At 40.6% G+C, this 23,597-nt stretch overlaps 1 protein-coding gene across 1 annotated transcript in view; it reads right to left on the bottom strand.

Annotated features, from left to right (window-relative positions):
* Positions 1 to 7,767: 7,767 nt before the first annotated feature.
* Positions 7,768 to 23,597, bottom strand: part of MSRB3 (methionine sulfoxide reductase B3) — a 149,715-nt gene continuing 133,885 nt past the window's right edge. Inside the window, exons 5-6 of the mRNA XM_081059481.1 lie at positions 19,324 to 19,421; positions 7,768 to 10,991 (exon numbers count right to left, since the gene is read on the bottom strand). Coding sequence (XP_080915607.1) covers positions 10,827 to 10,991; positions 19,324 to 19,421 — 263 coding nt within the window. The 3' untranslated portion in view covers positions 7,768 to 10,826. The remainder of the gene's footprint in view (positions 10,992 to 19,323; positions 19,422 to 23,597) is intronic.

Genomic DNA, 23,597 nt, shown 5'->3' with positions numbered 1-23,597 from the left:
GACAACAACTTGAAGCTGAACGGCACCCTCCACAACTAAGATTGAAAGGACAACAACTTGACCTGGAAAAAAGGCCTGGAAGTAACACACTGTTCCCCAATAAAGTCCTGTTCCCCTTCCCCAATAAAAAAATATTAAGTAAAAAAAAAAAAGCCCCTTACTTGCATGACAGACTTTCAGGTGTTTTGGAGTGGGAGTTGCCTGATTTAGAATCTATGGTCATCTTCTGGCCAATCCTTTTCCAAATTATTCCAGGATAAGGCTAGCCTCTGGGAGACAGTGATTGGGAAGAGTTCTTGCCAGACTATTCTCACATGCCATGTGGCACTTTTTCAGGTTGTCAAAATTTATGAGACCTTAACCAAAATGGGAATCAGGAGGGCCTGTGGGAGGATCTGTCACTCTCTATGTCGGGCACAAAAGCCCTACAGGAACAACTCTAGGGTTACAGGAGGACTCTGTGGTTGTAAGAGCCCTTCCCCTTCACTTCCTCTTCCCTTCTGAAAAGAACTTCCTGCTTCTTCTTGCTCTCTTTGTGCACATGGCTCACCCTGTCTGCACATGCCAATTGCAATCCTTTCTTTTTCCCAAATAAGTCCTTTTTCGTAGACGTAATACCTAGTCGACTTTTTGTTTATGGTTGACATATTTGGGGGCTCGTCCAGGATCAAGAGAAGATCCTCCGATAGCTCCAGGGCTGGTGAGCAAACAGGTGTTGGTGAGCAAACCCACTATCTGAGTTCAGTGTTCTCTCCCCAACTGGGAATATCAAGAATAAGTTTTCTCCTGGATCCAAGCTTCCACTTTTTTCATTATGAAGCTCTCTGGGCTTTATTCAGAAACTGTTTAGAGGTTCTCTCTCTAAATAGGTTTCTCTCTCTCTCTCTCTCTCTCTCTCTCTCAACTTTTTCTCTTAAAAGGCATTGCTTGTCTGTGAGCTCTCATTCGGCAATTTGGCCTGACTCCCTAGGAGATCAGGCTGCTTTTTGAAGCTACACTATTTTCCATTGGATTCAATCTGGACCCAGCTTGTTTCCAAGGAAAAAGTGCTAGCCTGTTTCCACCGGATTCCGCCTGGAACCAGACTGCCCCTTTGAACTTGTGCTTCAGCTTTTGGCCTCTTTCAAGAGCAAGCTGTCTCTACTATAACTGGCTGTTCAGCCATCAGCTCAACTCCTCTGGAATTGGACTGATCGAACTGAGACTGGCTGGTACAGAGACTGCAGGCTACTGAGTTGTTTTAGCCTGTTTTGGGGTCTTGCTCTAAAGAAAAGCCTCTGAAGAATGGGATCTCCATAATCTAAATATTTTCAGAGCATCCCTCCTACAGAAACCCTGGCTGGATGTATATTTAAAAATCACAGTTCCTCCTGATGTGTATTTTTAACTAAACGGACTGACCTGACCAAAAGTAATTTAGAATATCAATGGTCATTATGGGGAACCTTTGAGATTCCCAAACTTACTTTTCTTAAAACCAAACTGGACAATCATAGCTCTCAAACTGCCAAAATTGAATGGGTTGCCTATTTCAAATGGTATTTTGAGGCCTTCACATGTTACCAAAAATCTGAAGTTGCCTCTTTGTGAAATAAAGTTCTAGAATTAACTGAGATTAACAAACTTTTAAAGAAAGAGAAGATGGCTTCCAAAGCCTCATGTTCCTCACCTCTGGAGCCATATTACCTTTCCCCCTTGACTCCTTCGTCTCAGGTCCCACCTCCAGGGCCACCTCCCATGACATCTTGGCCTCAGGCAAAATCTCCAGAACCGTCATGCTCGTCTTCTCTAATTCCTTTGTCTCAAGCTCCACCTCCCACCTCATCTCATCCTCCATTCTCAGTCTCTTGCCTCCAGCTCCACTTCTGGTGCCATCTCCTACTGAATTTTCCCTCATTCTTCCTCCTCTGAACCTATCAGTACCTGTCCCTTTAGTGGCAAGCCCTCTGTAGATCCTAATAAACCCCAAGTTTCACATGTTCCCCAAAGTAAAGCTGAATTAAGGACTGAAGAGCCTCACAGATTTGCTGAAGAGTTTAACCTAGTGGTTCAGACCTACCAGCCTGGGTCTTCTGACTCACACCAGATAGTTTGTGAAGGCCAGGCTTGGCATTGGATGAGGCTTGTCCAATGGGAACACCCCAAAAGGGATTTATAAAACCTAATTTCTGATTTTGGGGGAAATGCTAGAAAACTCACTGGAGATCTCCACTGAGCAATTACAGTAACCTTTCCAAAGCCTGTTGATTGGGAAAAAAATTCAGACCTACTCACAAAAGTCTGACAAATCTGCTCATGACTATTACAATCAACTTCAGATTGTTTTTAAAGAAAATTCTGGCATTCCTAATAGATGTTGATTATACTTGAGTATAAAATATACTCAAGTATACTTTAACTCTGTGTTTACCCATGGGCTGAACTGAGACCTTTCCCTTTTAGTTAAAAGAACCAGGATGGAATGGGAAACCATATATCACTGTGGATTTTGTTAATTTGGTGAATAAGCTTGCTTGTACCCCAGATGAGCCATCTAGACGTTAAGACCATAAATATTTGTTTATTTTCAGCTCTTTTATATGAAACCAAAAGTCTCCTATCTTCTGCTATTATTACAAAGAGCCAAGATATTGGAAAAGGGATTGTCACATAGTTAAGCACTTGAGGGTCGCTCATCCTTCTAACTAGCCTTGCCAAGGTCTTCCTAATCCCCAGTGATGGGGCTCCAAGAAACTACAGGGGCTTTGCCCAAGCCTCCTTCTTAATCAGCTTAAAGAAACTTTTCTCCAAATTGGAAATGAACCTGTCTGTTCTCATTGACACCAGAGCTACACTTTCAGGGCTCAACCCCACTGCTATACGGCAGCCCTTGCGTCAAAATAATACAACAATTCAAATAGTGGGGATTTCAAATAAACCTCAACACGTTCCTATCTCTGAACCTATCCCTTTTTTGCTTGGGCCCTTTAAGAGAAACACACCCCTTTTTCCTTACTTCCTCTCCCACATTCATTTATTAGGCTGAGACTTCCCAGAGAAGTATCGTGCCAAAATTTCTTTTTCCTGAAGGGGTAAATAATCCTAGAATTTGACAGTAGTTTCAAAATAACCAATCAGATGAACTAAATGGCCCTTTGACATCTTTTATATGACAGCACTATAGCTAAATCTGGGAGCACTGATCATGTATCCCTATTGGATCAGTGGCCATCCTCTTTATGGGCAATATCTTCAACTGATATTGGTAGAATCCACAGTGTACCTCCTATTAAGATTCAAATAGATCTCTCAAAATCCCTTCCCAGAATTAATCAATATCCCATAAGTGAAAAGGTCCATCAAGGTATAAAGCCCGTCACAGATTATATAACTCAGGCCTTATTATTCCTCACCCGAGTCCCTCCAATTTTGCCTGTGAGAAATCCCAAGAGTCGAGGTTGGAGGTCTGTCCAGGTTCTCTGAGCAATAAAAACATTGTTATCCCTTGACATCCTGTTGCTCCTAACCCTCATGCACTATTAGCGCCTGTCCCAACTGGAAGTAAATTCTTTACTGTAATTGATTTTTGTGCGTTCTTTAGCACTCCAGTTGATGAAGCTAGCCAACACAATTTGCCTTCACTTGGGAAGGGAAACAATGTACCTGGACAGTATTGCCTCAGGATTTTACTGAGGGCCCTTAATTCTCACAAACCCTGAAGACTGATTTGGATGATATAACTTTCCCTAAAGGTTCTACTCTGTTGAAACATATGGATGATTTGCTTCTTTGCTCCTCTTTCTCCCAGATCTTCTCACAGGAAGACAGCATCTACCTGTTAGAACTTTTGGCCTGAAAAGAAATAAAATCTCTAAAGAAAAATCACAGTTTGTCTAAACCCAGGTTCGATATCTGGGGCATCTGATATCAGAACAAGGATTACCCTGGAATCCAAATAGGCTTCGTGATGTTCTAAGTTTCCCCAGGCCCAAAACTAAGCCACAATTGTAGGGCTTTCTCAGGCTATTGCCAAAATTGGATCTCAAATCTCTCTTTTGGCAAAAACCTCTGTAATATGTTTTACTAAAGAATGGCAGTCCCAACCCAATTTTATGGGGAGAACAGGACAACACAGCCTTTTACATCTTATAGGAGAACTTAATGAACCCATTTGCTCTTGGACATCCCAATTATTAGATTCCCATTTTCCATTTTATATATGAAAACGAAAAATGACCTTGAGGTATTTAGCAAAAACATAGGGACCACCATAGGCCCATAGGGTATTATAGTCAGCAACTGGACCCTGTGGCTTGGGGATACCCCCCTTCCTTAGTTAGAGCCATTACTGCCACTACCCTTTTGGTTAAGGCCATAGAGGAAATTGTTATGGGATCCCCTTTAACCATCGTCATATCCTGTGCCATAAGAACCCTCCTAAATTTTTATCCTACCCAGCATCTTTCAAGTAGTCACCTGACCATCTTTTATGAACTGCTCCTTCCAAAACTGTTATGTTGTAGTAACCTTAACCCAGCCACTCTTCTCCCTCCGATACTGATGAAGCTCCTCACAACTGCTTACGGCTGACGCGTTGCCTCTTGACCCTCCTGATGATTGGCAGGGCACTCCTCTGGGTGATGCTGATTTTTCATGCTTCACAGACGGGTCATATCTAAAAAGTACAAATGGGGGTAGACACTTGGATTGGTGGGTTGCACCTCAAGAAGGCCCCGAATCCTGACTGGAACTGCACACAGAAGCAGGCAGCCTCTGAAGGAGCCAGCGTTCCCAAAATGACCAGACCATGCCTGTACAGCCGTTTCTTACTGTTGCTGCTTGCTATCTTGCCCTTTTTCTTAGAAAGAAAATGCCCTTGTCTGCATTTCCTAATCTAATGTGAAAAGGGGAACCTCTCTGATTGCTGAATCTGTCTCCGATCTGTCTAGGACAGTAATGACCCTTATTTCATCCCTTTCAGGTTTGAGCTCCTGGTTTGGAATCATTACATAGACTGAGTTTGTTATGGTGTTTTCACTTTTGCTCTGTATTCTTTTCATTAAGCTCTGTACTTGTTGCTTGTCCAACTGGGACATGAGCAGTTCTCTCCGATGTCAGACGAAAACACCCAGAAGAGGCCTTTCCTAGTACCGAGGGACAAAAGGCCACTGAAATCAGAAGACATGACTGTTGATCAGTAAAAGCTTTCAGAGAAAGATCTCTATCAAAAGAGGAAATGTCAACATTGTGACAGAGACCTTAACCAAGATAAGAATGGAGGGCCTGTGGGAGCTTTCACACCCTATGCCAATCATGAAAGCATTACGGGAACTCTAGGGTTACAGCAAAGCTCTATGGTTATAACAGCCTCTCCCCTTGACTTTTTCCTCCCCTCTAAAAAGAACTTCCAGCTTCTTGTTTCTCTCTCTTAGTGTACATGGCTCAACATATCTGCACATACTAGAGTAACATCTTTCCTTTTTCACTTTTTCCCTTTCTGTGGACAGAATACCTGGTCAAACTTTTATTTATGGTCAAGAAGGTCCTACATTAAAATGATTAAATTTCTATCAGTTATGTTGCTCAAAATAAACACTGGTGAGAAGTCAGTACAGGATGCTTGTAAGCCTGCCCCCAGGACAGTTTTTAATTCAAGCATTTTTGTATGCCAGCATCTTCTAGAAGACATTTCATTGTGAAGATCTGGCTAATGCAGCAGTTTTCTGACAGGAGAGTCGTGATTCGAGTGCATGGGACCTTTGTAAAAATCTCTTGATGGGTTAAAAAAGGAACGATGATGATGATGACGGTGGTGGTCATGATGATGAAAGGTACAGGTACAAGGAAACAAAAAGATATGGGAAAGCTTATGATGTACATTTATGCACTGTACATATGCATAAATTATGTACATTTTCTAGTTCTTGGAAATGCTGAGATAAACCCTGCCATGAAACACTATGGCTCATGTCCAACAGACCCCAGAGCAGGCCACCATACGTAACTGAAGTGACATGAGAAGTGCTGTGTGTGTCCCCGAGGGACAGTGCTGAACATCAACGCGCAGCCCAAGGTCAACTCAGAAATGCAAACAGGAGTTAAGGTGGTTCTGGTTGATGAGGCTCAGCTAGTCCTCCAGAGCAAGACAAAAGGGCAGTGAAGGACAAGTATGGCTGAAAGACACAAAGCTTTGGGAAAACTGTTTGACCCATCTCTATAGAAAGACAACCAGTGATGACAAAAGAAGTCATTTGGGGGGTCAGATAGAAATTCTTTTAAAATTAATGCTAATTGAGGTTTTCTCCCAGAAAGTTCCAACGCCGTGGTTCTCAAACTTGAACAAGAACCAGAATCACATGGAGGGCTTGCTGAAACACAAATTGCGAAGGCTCCACCCCAGGATTTCTGATGCAGTAAGTCTGAGAGAGGGCCTGAAAATGTGTACTAGCAGCAAGTTCTCAGGTGATGCTGGTGCTGCAGTCTGGGGACCACATGTTGAGAAGCACTGTTGTAAGGTACACTACATGAAATTGTGGGCCTCTGAATTTTACCGTCCCAGGAATCTGACTTCAAGAATTGGATGAAAAACAAATGTCCTCATCATCTCACTTCTCCTTCCCAAAAGAAACAAGTCAACAGAATGAACCAAAAAAATTAAAAACTTTCAACAATAAATCATACTACAGTCATGCATCACTTACCAATGGGAATACTTGCTGAGAAATGTGTCATCAGGCAATTTTGTCATTGTGTGACCATCACAGCATACACTTACACATCCCTAGATGGTATCGCCTACTACACACCTAGACTGCATGGTACAGCCTATTGCTGCTAGGCTACAAGTCCGTATAGCATGTTACTGTACTGAATACTGTAGACAATTGTAACACAATAAGTACCTGTCTATCTAAACATAGAAAAGGGATAGTATAAATATGGTATAACAGATAAAAATACGGTGCACTTGTATAGGGCACTTACCATGAATGGATCTCGCAGGACTGGAAGTTGCTCTGGGTGAGTCAGTGAGTGAGTGGGGAGTGAATGTGAAGGCCGAGGGCACTGCCGTCCACTGCTGTAGACTTTGTAAACACTTTCCACCAGAGTCACCACAAACACATGAGTAATGCTTTATGCTACGATGTCACTAGGTGAGAGGAAGTTTTGAGCTCCATTATAATCTTATGGGGCCACCACTGTATATGCAGACCATCATTGACCTAAACATCATTATGTGGCACGTGAGTGTATACAGAAACTCTTCTGTAGAGATTAATTTTAAAGGTTAATTCACCTGTGAGCAATGGGGAAACTCCTAATGTATTTTCCGAGAGACCAATTATTGACAACAGAATAAGTTTTCCTGTCAAATTTTTTAACAGAAGCGTGGGCCTCAGTATGGTATCATTTCTGTATTTTTATCCATAAAGTTACCATGATGAAACTCCCCAAAGGCCATGTTTTAATCATAAAAAATATATATTCAAGCTGCTGAAGATTTTGCTGAGGTGAGATGAAGGTTGAGTAATTCTGCAAATGTTTCCCTTTCCTCCAATCTTTCAAATCCCTGGAGGCCTCTCCTGGGGCCTGGGGATTGGAGAGCTGGGCTCAACCATACTGTCAGAGCCTCAGCTTGCAAAGGCCACATCAGATAAAAAGTTCCTGCACAAACTAAAGGCATGTCAGATGGGTAAGGAGGTAAGCAGAGCAGCCCACAGCCATCTCCAATGGATGGCCCATTATCTGTGCCAAGAATAAGAGGAGTCTTGAGGAATCAGGCAAGAAAACATTTTTATAAAGAAATTTTATTTCATAATTCCTGTATACAATAAACATAGGAAAAGGGTTTTTTTAATGAAAATTTCATGTCATTTTCAAAAGTTTTGAACTGTCTGAAGAAAAATTATTACAAAGCTATCTAAGGCAAAAATAATACTTGACCTTCAGAACAAACGATGACCTCTTTCATCATATTTTATATTAAAAGCAAGACATTTTCAATTCAATCAATATGGAGAGGCCTTTCAATTACTATGTCATTTGCATTAAGAATTGAAATGCATCTAAGAAGTGAAAAGTTTAAACACATAGAAATGTTCTCTAATACAATACATACTGCTGCTTTCTTCAGATCCATTCTGTGTGGCTGTCTGGATCTACTTTTTACACACCAGCAGAAACCTGCATCTCCTCATGGTACAGTAAGGGCTGGAGAGCAGAGAGGGAAAGTCCCATGCATTTCCTATGCTCAATGGCATAACTCCCACAGATCACATACACCTCGCCATATTGACTCAGTTCATTGCACTCCATATCCTGCAAAAATAAATCTAGTGCTCGACAGCTGACATTATTGCTCACTGACATTTTAGTAATATATTTCCTTAACATAAGACAGAAATATACTGAAATTTGATTCCACTTAAACTCAAAAGCAATCTGGAATTAAACCACATGCATATACCCTACTTCCACCATCCCCCCTCCCCCCCGATGGATGTTACATTTTTCTTAAAGTTGATGCTGGAAAACGTGGTAGAAGAAAAACTGACTTTCCGTGAAACAAAAACCAAGGATTAGAAAAAGTTTTTTTTGAGGAAACTGTTAAGCCCTACAATAAAAATGAAGGAACAATGAGAATCCAGAGTCTCTGGGGAGAGGGAAGAAGCCCCTCATTTAGCTTCCTTGTCTACCCCAACACTGTGGCTGGTGTCCAGTGGGCCCTGGGGCAGGCCACCATCTGCAACTGGAGTGATAGAAGAAGTGCTGTGTGTTCCCCCAAAGGGCAGACTTCACACTGTGACAGGAAATGCCCTGAGAGACCCACTTCTTTATCTGACTCCACATGGGTCACTGGGGAATGTTGGTGCTCCCTCTGTGAGGTTGGGAAAGGCTTCTAGGATGGTCTGGATGCTAAGGCTTAAATTATTTTAAATTTTATACTCATTTCTACAGGGGAGTGAAGCCTGCAAATTCCAGGGTGACCCCAGGGCCTGAGGTGAAACATCCTGGTTGCTGAAGGAAGAAGAGCGTAACTTAACTGGAATTGCGCAGTTGTAGTATACATGACAATAAAGTCGCTAGGATGCGAGGGCCTCACCAGGATGTTTATAGAGACTGGAAGAATGTGGACATGACCACACTGACATTTTGATTTGTCACAACTTTTCATTTTAATTTCTCCTTATTTCTTTAAAATTGTCAAGTGTCCCTTCTTTCTTATTTTTGTCTCAGTGTTTATAAGGAAAGATGTCAATTTTCATAAACTTTCAAAGATTTACAAAAAATACTATTTAAAAAAAGCTACATTTCAGGATTAGCGTTCAGGGCTACAGATACAGTCCGCATCACTCAGGAACTGCACCTTCACACCTGGCTGCAGCATATCTACTTGTCTCACCCTTGCTCGTAGCCGTGACAAGCTCCCTGTGCACCATGACGTCCACTCCTCCACACTAAATGCTCTATGGCAACTGAGCAGAGCTTCTCAGAGGAAAACCAGCCACATTGCTACAAAGAAAAATTTCTGGCTCTTAGCCCAACTGTTTCCATACCAATCAGCTAAGTCAACCTCTTCTCCGTTTCTTTCCATTTCAAATGCCTGGGCTTTGGTCTTTGAGGCAATTAGAACCAGATCAGTTTAATTTTATAACACTGATCTTAACTGTATAGCAATATATAATAATTTTGCCCTGAGAGTGTCAATTATTTTACAAATATTATAAGTCCCAGTTTATACAAGAAGAATAAGCATGGAGGACTAGGTGGCTTGTCCCGTGCCACATAGCAGATTAGTGTCAAGGGTGGGACTGGAGCTTGGGGCTTTTTCTATTTTAAGCCCCATCATCTGGCCAGAGTTCACCTGTGCACAAGGTTCCTCCCTCTGGGTTCTGTTTGTCACTTGTGGTGCCTTGTCGGTTCTTCTGCACCGTACTGGATATTTCAGGACCCAGGACTCTCTCTTTGGCCCTCTCTGCTCTCTTACTTCTGTGGCCTTGATGAAGTACGTTGCTCCCGATCTTTTATTGTATTTAATACAGTGGAATCCGCCACAATACCCTTCCCGATGCAGCTGCTCTTAAGTGTGCAGGGACAGACTTCTAGAAGGCAACGGTAGGTGTTCTTCTTTGTGAACTTTGGACAAAAATGGGGCTCAACGTTTTACAGTTGTCTTACATTCCAATGTTTCCAATGGAAAATAATATAAAATAAAGGGCTAACCGTGAGGTAATGTTTACTTCTCTGCCACAACACTCAGTATGCCCCCTCAGATCTGGCAACAATTTAACATAAGGAAAGACTTTAGACCTTCACACCCTTTTAGTGAGAATAAACGACCTTAGCTCAAACTTTCCACAAAGCTAAGAAGTCTCATAAGACATCACTCCATCCTTATCTTAGGTAGATCTGCCCAAATGCCTCAGGCCATGTGTCTAGCAGGTCTCCATGTCCTGCACTTCTGAGCTCTGGTCTCTACATTGTACAGGAGAGCTCGATTTTCCCGTTTGAAGAGCAAGCACCTTCTGCCTCTTAAGCAAGGGGGTGGGGATACATCTCAAAAGAAGCTATGTGCGTGAAGAAAATAATGCCAAATGATATTTAAATGGCCTGTGAAGAAGTTTCACAAAGCTATCTCCGCTCGCTAAAGTTATAAACAGTTCTGGATCTAGTCAGTAGCAAAATACAGTGACGGCCAGGGCCTCTGTTTAAGCCAAAGAAGAAATAGATCAATAGCACAAAACCGCCCTTATCCTTTTTGGAAAAATATATCTAAGATAGACAAGTTTGCATTTTGTTAATAAGCTGTGCATTAAGTACACTTGTTTCCATGGTTCCCCAGGATGCTACAGCTCCGTCTTATCTGCCTGGGCTGGGCTGCCGGCCCCACTGCCCCCATCAGCGCCGTGGCTATCTGCAGGTGTGAAGGCTAGGGAAGCAGAATTTATGCAGTATCTTTTGCCGGTTGGACGGGGTCCGTCATCAAAAATGTGCCCGAGGTGAGCACCACACTGAAAGAGAAAAAGCAAGATGTAAGCGAAAAGCGTGTACAAAGCAGGCTTTGAGAGGAACTCACATTAAGCAGTTTAAATGGATGACCAGCCTGTAGAGAAATGATGGAAACCATCGTGGATGATTTCTAACCCGCCTGTCAATAGCTGCAAAGATGGTTTCTGGCAGGCTCTGCACCACATGCTGAGAAGAAAAAACACTAGAATTGTGCGTATCAGAAATCATTTAGGAGCCACTGTATTTTTTGATCTGTGAAGTCTCTCAGCCAGCTGAAAAATGACTGCAGTAATTTTATGAATTGAGTTGACCCTTGATCTCCCCTTGTAAGAAACATGGCAGAATAAAATCTCTTCCCCCCACCGGCATTACTTTTAGCTTTGGATGGGTGCGTTTCAGATATGCAGAAGTCCACTATAAAAGATACTGTTTAACTGGCCATGACGGAGGTGATGTTTGCTTTCATGGGCAGTAAAACTTAACATCAGAGAAGTATTGGATGTTCTTGGAACCCAGCAAAGCCACGGCAAGGCTCAGCAGATTTGTCACGGTCACCGGAACAGCAAGTGTGGCGACGGAGAACGGCGCTAGTCCACACGATTGTTTTCTTCTGGCTTCCAATAGGTGGAGTGCCATGCTGACTTCTTCCTTCACATGAACTGGATTATTACGTGGAGAAGCAATAAGCGGTTTAGCTCAAATCCATGCTACTGAGTATCCAAAAGGCTGGGGGAGGAGAAGAGGCACAGAATCCAGACAGGCAGGAGGGAAGGTTGGTTTCGACGGTGTTTAAGAGAAATACAGCCCAGAGAAAATGTCTCCAAAAAGGCTTTCTCACTGAATAAAGCCCTGCACTAACCACTCTGCGGCTGGGGACGGCTCCAGGCGACGAAAGCACACGTCACACTTACCTATTGCCCACCCTTTCTCAGCAGGGATGGGGTGAAGGACATGGAGACCTTAGTGCGTCACATCTAACCATCCAAACTGTTCTATCTGAAAACAGAAACCAAAACCTGGTGGAATGACTCCCGTTCCTTCACCTGGCATATACTTATGGAGCACCTGCTGTATACCAGGCACAGACTCTGGAGATAACAGACTACAGTCCCTGGCCTCCTGGAGCTTATATTCTAATGGGAGAGACAGACAACACATACACGAGGAACTAAAGAAACTGCAAAGTATGGTAGGTGGAAATATATGCTAAGAAGGAAAAAAAAACGTGATATGAAGTATTGGGGTCGGAGGCTGACCTTTTAGGTACTATGGTCAGGGGTGGCTTTCCTGGGATAACTGGTATAAGGACCTGAAGGAAGGGAAGGAGTGGGTATCTAGGGAAGAGCATTTTGAGCAGACGGAAGAGTCAACATTTCGTGAAGAATATAAGAGAAGAGGCATATGGAGGATTTATTAATTCTTCTCACTGCTTGTTTGGTGTATAAAAAAAAAAAACACAAATTGCAGGAAAGGAGAGTAGGAACTGACGAGGGAATGGGGCTAAGATACCAAATGGAGATGATGAGAGAGAAATGAGGCATGGTGCTCATTACAATGGGAAAGAACTAGAATCTCAGTTTCCCTATTGAAAGTGTTCAATTCAATTCTTAAGGGGTTTCTAGTTATTATTAATAAATAGCACAAATAGCAAATTTGGCTATATGGTACTTCCCTGTTAAAAGTGTATTCTTATTTTACTGCCAGCATACTGTGTCAGCTTATTAAAGAACTAAAAATGAACCCTGAACTGATTTGATCTATTGCCTGGAAAATATGAAACAGGCCTAAAAAACAAATCTTGCATTATTTTACCACATTCTATGCAGGTTTAGGTAATATCAAGGCTGACAGCTCAGATTGCTTTTCCTTTCTATAAACAATTGAGGCCAAATTTTCAGGCATCAGCAGCTAAGATGCACCAGTGAAAAATACATATGCTTACCCAATGGACACAGGAAAAGACCTATTTCTGCCTGCCAAAACGGTCAGGCCCACAGGAACTGGCGCTCTCGGTGACCAGTATGTGTGCAAAATTATCGATCTCAAATGCATCTCTGGCACTTTGATCACTCAGCCTCTGAGAGGTAGAGTTTTCACGTAAAAGCCTCAGATAGTTTGTTTTCTTTTTAATGAGTGAATACAGCTATCTGGGCAAAATAAATGATATTGCCTTTATTAATCATCTCTTGGACGTACTTAGAAAACAGTTCTATTTACTCCAACATAAAAGGATAATAAGGATATATTTGAAGCCATCTATATGGAATATTTGCATGGTCTTCATTTTCTAAATAACTTTTTAAAAATCCAAATTAGAGTAATTTAATCTGTTGAACTGAGTTGGTTATTGATCTGCAGTTTCATTTGCTAACTCTGGAAAGGAAAACACAGATTCTAGATGTCTCTAATCTAGGCGAAAGAAAAAATGAGCGGGGCTAGGAAGAGAAATTATAGTCAGGAAAAGACAACAAAAATCATTTGCAAACAACTGTGTGGGTTGGGGATGGGGTAGGGAAATCCTCAGAAAGTGGTGTAAGAATGACAGTGACAGCATCATCACGCTTGCCATGAGGTGTTCTGGAAGATTCACACCAAGCTCAGATAACTGAGGGATGAGCAACACTTCAAAACAGCAAGCTGCTCATTTATCCCTGTGCCACCATATGCATGTCCACCCCCATTGCCTGCAAAGCTGCAAGGCCATTTGTATGAGGGAAGCTTAACCACACAGCGCCATTTCTGTTTCCTCCCAGGTATCTCTAGTCTCGCATAGAAGACTATTACCCGGTGTCTTTTAAAAGTACATAAGCCCTAAAGGCTCCTCCCCCAGAATGCACATGGAGCCCATTCTTTCCAGCTTCTACCCCTGGCGGAAGGCTGGGATGATGAATGGAAGTTGTCAGTGATGCATTGTTTCTTTAGCCGCCTGCGAGTTCTGCCTCCCCGGCCCCAGCCAACTGGCAATGTGTTGGGATCTCTCAGCACACCTGGTTGTAACTGAAACAAACTAGTTGCCCGATGAAGAAATCTCAGAAACCTGCTGTTAATGATTTATTTTAGGGTAGAATCTTTGGTGTGCATTTGGAAAGTTGTTTTAAAGTGATTATGTATTTCTATATTTTACATGTAAAATACAAACTACGACTCTTCTAGCTCTCATTCTGAACAAGCATGAGATACGTGTTCAAAAGAAAATGTTTTAATTCCCACAAGAATCCTTTATCACCAAAGCTTCCCTCTCAGAAAAGTCGATGACTACAGAACCTGCAGAGAACCAAGGGAAAGGACACCACCACCCCTCAAAAAAGGGGTTGAGCATCAAATTTAACATAACTCCTCAGAATCTGACTGCAATTCTCATCGTGTGCATAAGAAACACAAATAGTGCATTCAACATAGTTACATACCTCTGCACTGATGTTATTTCCAACTGTCCGAGAGGGTTTTCTCCCAGCTATTCCTAGGATGTTTGGGGCTTTATTATTGTCATTTTCTCTTAAGTGTTTGATCTATAAGATGAAGCCGTTTCAAAGCAGGGCTTTTACACTTGGGCACATGGGGCAGGATGGGAAGGAGAAAGAGTTTTAAGAAGAAAAGCAATTTACTTTGCCAGTAGTATCCTGTTTTCTCCCACCGTTATTGAAGACACTTGTGTGTAAGTAGGGCTCTTTTCCTCTGTGCTTATGATATTAATCTTTTGCCAAGGAAATGATTGTGAAGTCACCAGTTTAGCATTATGATTTTACTGAAAGATCAAGAAAAAGAGAGATGGGCTGTGAGTCTGAAACCCTATTGTAACACATGGGCATCTTTAATCACCAGCAATATATGAGTTGTCATCTGCAAAAGATTAATAAGGTTTGGGGTTTTACCAAAAACTGCTTAACTTTTGAAAAATACTTTGTATCAGTAGATATTTACCTTTATGTTGATTTGGTTGAGTTAGAAGAAATTAATAATGATCTAAAGCAAGCTTAAGAGACTCTACCATAGATTTAAGCAGTAATGGCAGCAGTCATAAGTAGACTCCAACTTGGGTAAACTCAGGGATCTGATGGTTTCCTTAAAGATTATTACAAAAAGGTAAGTGAATTATTGGTCTCCCATTTGCTTCAGATGTCAAATTTTCATCTACAGAAAAAAGAATTTTTCCAAGTAGTTCCAGGAGGGACTTACTTCTCCGAACCACAGCTTAAACCATGTAAACCTTACTTCTTTGCACTGAATTTAAACTCCTGACATGTTGCTTAACAGGGGTTGGAGGATTAGGGTGAAGATGTCAAACAGTTATTCGTAGTAGTTAGTGAAACTGGAATAGAAGCAATGTATTTTACCACTAACTGAAAAATGTAAATTAAATACAATTAAGGAAAACTCTTTATAACTGAAAATGGTTAGGAAATTGCTGCAGCCAGGGAGAAAATACATGTCCCCACCAAAGTGGGCAAATATAAAATAAAGATCCTCTTTGGAAGGGAGAAGTGGAATATAATTCCTCAATTCAGTAGGTAGAATAGTAAAAGAAAACAAATAATGGTTGCAACAAAAACCAGAATGTAACAGAGTAACTTATTTCCTCCACCAGCAGGAATCCTTAGGAAGCCAGAGAAGGGTCTCCATCACCCTCGCTTATTTTCTGTGCTATTAATTTAAAAATTGGGCCATGTGCGAGGTTTCATACACAGCAATCCTTTGACAAGGACCCGATTACAATATTTCTCTGAAAAGTGATGATAGTACTGAATCAAGCTTAACTTTCTCAATAAAATTTTACTAAAATAATCTTACCTAAGAAGTCACTGGACACATGGAAAGAGTACAACGTAGTGTGAAGAGGTGGTAGGTTATATGATTCCCAACAAGTCCTGCCCAAATATGAGGCCTAATTCACTGCAGGGTGTGATCCATGGCACAATTAAATATATATATAAAGTACTACAACATATATATATATATACACATATATATATATATAATATGTATATAAAGTACAATTAAATATATATATATATAAAGTACTACAACAAGGATGAGGGAACAAGAGGCCCAAAAGAAATATTGCCATACTACCAAACAAGCAGGTTGAGTCTACTGGTTTTGCCCATGGAAGCTCAGTTTATTTACTGCATCGTTACCACAAGGAAAGAAACAATCCACATAACATGTCCAACTGAGAATGTCTATGAGATAATAAAATCATCTAACAGATTCTTCATAATACAAACCACGTTGATGCGATTCAGTCCAGAGCAAGGATAAGCCATGTGAATTCAAAATACAAGAATTTTAGAAAGGGAAGAAGCAAATCAGTTTTCCACACTATCACCATCAAAAAGGAAACCTTTTTTTTTTTTTTTAAATGGAGAAGTTGCGAGTAGGAGAAGTGACTATATAAACTGAAAGAGTGGAAGAGAAAAAATGATAAAGTGGTCATGAAAAATAGTGGTAAGAGTGGAAAACCAGGAAGTAAAATACAAGTGGTTACTCGAGCATGGAAAACATTACATCGTGTTTGTTTGTTTTTTTCAAGTCAAGATAAAAAGAACAAATGAAAAAAATAGAAAAGAGAAAACTAAATAAAAATGCAAAGCAAAAGAAAAATAAATGTGTGTGTGAAACACACAAATAAAAAGACAAAGACATTGAAATGAAAGAGACCCAGCACGCTTGAATTTAGCAAGCTATTACTGCACCTGCGTGGCAGCCATCCCCCGCTCGGTCCACATGTGAGAGAATCCAGCAAACATACTATTTTGGGGGCTGGAACTCAAGTATTTTCTACATGGGTCTTCGTAAAGCATGCATTTTGACACATGCCTTCATGGAACAAATTCCCCTCCCTCTTCTCATTAAACTTAGGACTTTTATTTAAGGAAGAGTCAAACACTTTCTAAATACGAGAAGTAAAGCTGGTGGCAAAGACGCTGAAGAGGAGCAGGTCGGTGTTAGTTCTTCACCCCACTGCTGTCACCTTGGCCTCTAACTACGGGCTGAGAGGGACGCCCGGCTTGGCTTCTCTTCCATGAAAGTTGTCTAATTTGGGCACAGTCTGCGGGTTGCATGTGTCTGGTCACTGTGGGACACCTTCATCATGGTCTTTTCTTGACTACTGATGTTATCTCTGAGGCCCGCAAGAGAGGAAGGAGTTTATTCAACTGTGAATTTGAAGAATTAGTCACAAAGCCATCAGAGAGTGGGGCCTCAAAGAAAGTTATCTAATGCCTCACTTTTTCTGTGCCTTTTTTGTTTGGTTTTCATGGGACTCAACATTTGAAAGTGGGTTCTAAACAAAAAGGAGAGTAGCAGTCATATAACAGCCTTTATGGTGGAAGGAAAGAAGGAAGGAAGGAAGGAAGGAAGAAAGGAAGGAAGGAAGGAAGGAAGGAATCAAGGAAGAAAGAAAGGAAGGAAAGAAAGAAGGAAGGAAGGACTATTAGCCTTAAAAGAGGCTTACTAAGTATTATCTATATAACTAAGTTATAAATTACTATGTACCATCCTACCCAGTTACTATTTTGTCAAATATTTTAGATTCCTGGGTAGATAATCATAATTAGTTTTTGCAGCAATTATAAAAATATCAATAAAATTTAATTGGATTCAAAACTGAATTGAATTTAACTGCTGGGGCATCATAGGATTCTTCCCCCCTTATTTCAATGTGACTCTGTCTCTCTCTCTCTCTCTCTCTCTCTATCTCTCTCTAATCTATCCATCCATCTATCTATCTATCTATCTATCTAATCTATCTATCTATCTAATCTATCTATCTATCTAATCTATCTTATCTATCTATCATCTATCTATCTATCTATCTATCTATCTATCTATCTATCTAATCTATCATTTATTGTAAAGAGCTCTGGACCCAAATTCAGTCTCAGTTCTGCCACTAAAATCTACGTAAATTTACATAAGTTTAATTGCCCTCCTGTGCTTCAGTTTTCTCAACTGTGAAATGAGAGAATAACAGTATGTACCTAAGAAGGCTAAGAAGGTTATTGTGAGCATTAGCCAGGGGAGCTTTTAAAATGCTGATGTCCAGGCCTCACCCCAACCAATTAAATTAGAATCTCAGGGGGTGAGACCCAGCCTCAGGCAGTTCCACTGTGTTGCTCAGACTCACATGTCTGGGAAACAAGAGTGAACGGAAAATGTGACTTAGATAAAATATGAAGTCTGCTTTTCAAGGGAGAGAGTAGTTCTCATACTTGGAAGACAGTAAACTTGCCAGCCTTATTTAAAAAAAGAAAGAAAGAAAACCAATTCATCAGATGGTTAGGGTCAAACCAATCTCCCTCCCTACGTGGTAGTAAATATGCCACCTACTCCCTAAAACTCCTGTGCCTGATAGAGGGGGTTAAAGGGCAGGCAGAAGAATGCTGAGGGAGGCCCACGTGGCGATCACTTTGCTTTACAGCTGCCTGATTGTGTCCCCTTTACCTCTGATTTGTGCATCAAACGTCCCCCAACAAAATACTCTGTGGTACCAGTGAATTTCAGTACCATAATACTCAGACTTGACATTTCACTTATTTAAGGCAGATAAGAACAGGACTATCTACTATAGAATAGAAAGTACCGTTGCTCTGATTCTGGGTGCAAGAAGGTTCTGGCTCTGTCTCTAGGTTAAGCACAAAATACCCACATATTCAACTCTCTTGATCAGGATGACAAAGTAAGTATATCTGCCTCCTCCTCAACACATGCTCATTTCCTCCCTTAGAGCCAGCACTGATTTGGTGAAGGCAGAGTAAAAGGAACTAATTAGAACATCCTTGGCCATGGGGATACGTCTATATACGAGGAGAAGTGGAGAAGGAATTGCCTTATCCCGTATTTTCACTCTGCACTCAGACAGTCTACCACTTAACTTCCTCTTCTTACTGCCCTTCTCCGCCCTCCCTCCTCACTCCCACCCAAAGAAAGCTGTTTCTGGGGTCTTTGTTGACTGTCTTTGGATTCATTCCCGTGAGAGGTATTTTGACCGGATAATGAGTACACAGAACCACAGGGAGAGGGTTACATAAACATCAGATTCCGTAAGGCCCCATAATGAAATCTTCAATTGAGTCAACTGAAGTTGATTTTTCTTACCAATAATTTTGTCAAACTGTGTGGCAGCCAACGACTGACACTGAATTGGCCTTGCTCAGCACCTGAAGACTGAGATATCATTAGGACTTGACAGAGATTTCACTGTGGTTGTCTGTCCCTTGTGTGATCAGCCAGTCACTTGGCCTTAGTGGCTATATTTAGCACAACCAGGAGCCTTGGGAGTGTCTGTAATGCAGATGGCGCAGCATACTGGGTTTTCACATGGGGCTCACTCACCTGAGAGCAGCTTGTTTCCACTCGGTGCATCCCATGGGAGAAGTCGTCTGTGAATGTGATTGCGTCAGCGCTGATCACATCATGGAATGATGGCCAACCTGGGGCAGGACAGGCACAAGCACCAAGACATACAGGGGAGAGAGAACAGCCTCGGGTTAGAATGCAATGTTAAAGAAACACCACGCAAAGAATGCAAGTCCTTAGGATATGAACCCTGCCTAACTTTTTCAACCTGGAAAAAAAAAAGTCAAAAGCTGAAGGATAATATATTTTGCAAGAGTGCAACTATTTTTGAAGAATAACTTTTTCCTCACATTCAGATGACAGTTGCATCGGGACTTTCTGTTCCATGAGACAATCTTAGACCGACCTGTAGTTTTCTAGAGAATCCCTGCGTTTATAAAGCTCTCTCTTACCATTGTCTTTTATCTCTGTTATCTTCAGAGTCACTGGGCACAGCCCTGAAGCACTCTGAGTCTTACAGTGTGATGTTTTCCAAAATACAAGCCAATTGGTCTGGCTGTTAGCTTTTCAACTGTTCCACTCCTATTGAGGAAGAATGCTTGTTCAGTACTTAGTTTGCATGGTCAAAATACTGAAAAAATGAATATTCTGTTGTTTCCATCTTAATCTAATTTCTTGGGACAGGAGAATCTGGAAAGCATTGCTTCTATCTATTTTATGGGCAAAAAGGCTTGTTCACTTCACAGGAGAAAGTCATAGCACAGAGTACTCTTCAGGCATCTCTGGGTAGCACCTTCTCTCAAATAGCATCTTGTTCCAATTTTCATGTATTCTAATGATTTTTAAAATATGCACACAGCTTTAAGAAACTCAATGGTAAATGGACCATAAGATTGTACAAATGTTCGTGAGTGTACAGTCAGGTTTTATATTCAGTACTTATGGGCATGTTTTTCTATGTTTCCAGAAAATATGTCTGCAGTTACTGAGCTGAAGCCTGCATCCCCAAAATGATGAAAGAGGTGCGATGTCGCTGAATTGCTGCTGCATTTTTTTTTTCTTTTTCAGAAGCCAAATTTATTCCTGCAGAAAGGAGGAAACCCTTTAAAAACATGGTGCTTTGTGTTAATACACCCACTGAAAGAAAACAGAATGCAAACTGCAACAATATGATTTCCAGTTTCAAACAAAACAAACTGGCTCGGGCCAAATTTTCATAAGAAACTCCCTGAAGCTCTCCATCTCCCACTGCACAACAATGTAGCTTTCACTGTCAGTGCTAGATTTGACTCCCCAGAATCTGAACACTTTCCAATTCCTTGGTTTGAGTTCAAGATTGCTGCAAATCGCCAAAAAAAACCTTAACCTTCTAGTTATAACATTCCACAAAAAATTAATTATGCTAATACTCACCAGTATTCTTTAGAAAACTTCGCTTTTCCCTACTGTCTACATTCTAAAGAGAATGTGAAAATATTCTAGGCTATAGTTATTTGGTTTATTAATGATTAGTTGACACATGTAGGTGTTCTTTGTTCCATGACAGAAATGCCAATTGCTAGTAAAGAGAGATTTCATGGTGATGTTTGAGGACATTGATAAATAATTTATCTATGAAAAGAAAGAGAACATTCTGTATTTTTTATAAACTCCCATATCAGAACTCATTTGATTGCAGTTTGTGGCAACTAATATGGGGTTTTGCAAGTGGGGAGAGTGGACGGTAGGGAGCAGGGTAAGTTACTTGCTAATGTTACACAGACAGTAAGTGCCAGAGCCAAAACCAGAATTGGGAAACTCTGACTTTAGGGTTCTCTTCTTGTCTTCCACTTTCTCCCTCAACAAAAGACTGAGAGGTTGTTCATTTGAACACTCCAGCAGGAAGGAGGTTGCAGGCTTTAAGAAATATGTTTACTGCAATGTCTGCATTAGTTGGTAGTTACACTGTTACACTTAGGGACCTCCGGGTAGAAGCAGATAATAAATGTATCCTAACCGATACTGATTCTCCCACCTAATGACCAAACTGTTCAAAGCGAAAGTCCAAGAGTAATGATGTAAATGATATAATCTAATTGGGGATTTAGATAATTTTTATTCATTTATCTAAAACAACAGCGAACAACTTAGAAGCTCACCCTTGGGCAGTAAAATTGAGAAAACTGTCAATTCTATTTGAGTTTTCTTCATACTAATTCTTTCCTAATAATTGTGAATCATTGCCAACTAAAGATTTTGGGGAGGAAAGGGGACTGCTTTCCAATGAGCTATTAAACCATACAGCTCTACGTTTTGTCTCTATGACTTAAATATTTACAGAATTTTCCAGAAGACTGTATTCAAGAACAGAGCAGGGTGATGTGGAGTTACATGGAGTAGAACTTCTCAAAAGATTTCAATGTTTGTGGGAAAACTGTTGACACTTCAATAGTTTATCTGTTGTTTACCGTGGTGCATTTAAACACTGAACGAGACTCAAAAAAAATGACATTTCAAAACCCCCCAAATTCAGTGTCCCTTTGCAAATGTAGAAGAAATGTGGTTTTCAAGGTGGAATATTCGATCTGTCACCCAAATCTTATTTAATGGAGGCTAACTAGGAAAATCATGTGGAAGAAACCGTGTGATGGGACACATTTCAAAAGAGAATCACGGCCAACTTCAATAAGGCTAACACAGGAGAACGCTGAGCTCTTTTGCTAGGTCTCTCAAAAAAGCAAAGTTATAGAAAGATCTATCAGAAAGGTAAGTCCTTATTGACAATCAAACGAAGAAGGACCCTCACCCAAGAATAAATTGTCTTATGGCAGAGAAGCCACAGTGATGACAGCACTTTGAAAGCGGAATTCCCTCATCATGTGAAAGTATTTAAAGGAGGAACTCTTCACTGCTGTAAAAATCCTCAAAGGAGACCCTGCCCCCACTACTAATAATAAGGAAAGTGCTTCAAAGGGTGATAGGCAAAGGCTGAAGCAATCTGGGTCTTGTTGAGAAAATTATCTTGAGCAAAGGGGGGGTGGTGGTGGTGTTTATGTCAGTTTTGACATTAAAGAAAGATCATCCATCCTCCTTTCTTTAGGATTTCCCTTTTGGTCTTCTCATCTAACAAAACATTATTTGTTTTGGATGCATTCCATGCACTTTTTAAAAGAAAAGTCGATTAAAAACCTATATAAACAGAGTTGGCTCACCCCACCCCCAATAGCTCCCTTTGTTTCTATTTGATGAGGTTGGATTTGGGTGTATTACCATTTTGTTTCCAATTCCAAGAATATACACTGTACTTTTTAGATATTAGCCTATTAATATCAAGAATATCTTATATTCAAGAAATAGCTTCTCCCCTCAAAATCTTCTCTCCAGTTAGCAAATAAATACAGGTACAACTAAAGCTGGAATATGGCAGTTCTGCTTCAGTTTGATCCAACCATCAGGCAAAATCAATCTGCAGACATAACACTGCTGGTATGTGAAGCAAATCCAAAATATGTTCATTTACATGTCAAATATAAGAAAAAGTGATCGAGTTTATAACTAGTAGATTTTCGGTGCTTGCTACCACCTACACTAGAATAAATATTTTAGATCGCAGTAAAACAAATTATTCCCTCTCACTCATGTAGCTTAATAAAGCTGCTCTGAGTCTACTTGAACCCATAATTGAATAGTGACATAGCTCTCCACAAGTAGTGTTCTGTTGACAATTTTTAAATGTTTCACTCCAAATGCCTCCTGAGAAAAACTTTCTCAGCTCTCTATCCCAACCTTTTCCTATTTCCTTTCAAGAATCTTTGAAGTTGTTAAAACTAGCAACAGATTATAAACAAGTTGAAGACAATTCCATCTGAACCATGTCTAGAAAATGTGGCCTTCGTTCCCTTACTCTTCATTTAACAAGGATTTCTGTGCAGCTTCACTTCCCCTATATGCTCCCAAAACTTCACATAAAAACTAGAAACCTCAACAAGTTGGCTGCATGACCCATCAGTAGGACACAGCAGAAACTACCTATGACCAAGAATTCATTCAACTGAAATGTGATTACAAATAAAATTTTATCTCTTGCAAATAAAATGGAAATTCATTCATTTTAAATAAAATTTAAAATTCATTCATACAAACATTTTGTTATCTTCAAATGCAAAATACATTTGAGCACAGTAAATCCCAATTGGGCTTGGGTGATGGTTTAATAACGACGATATACATTTCAGGATAGTTTCAGTGAGGCGAGCTGGAGATTTGCAGATCTCTATTTTTGTGTGTGTACCAATTCTCACAGCTCTATAATTCCAGGACCATATTTCAAA

This window comes from Rhinolophus hipposideros, assembly GCF_964194185.1.
Source record: "Rhinolophus hipposideros genome assembly, chromosome: 9".
Lineage (NCBI taxonomy): Eukaryota > Metazoa > Chordata > Mammalia > Chiroptera > Rhinolophidae > Rhinolophus > Rhinolophus hipposideros.
The sequence above is the reverse complement of the archived record's forward strand: the minus strand, read 5'-3'. Positions and strand labels throughout refer to the sequence as shown.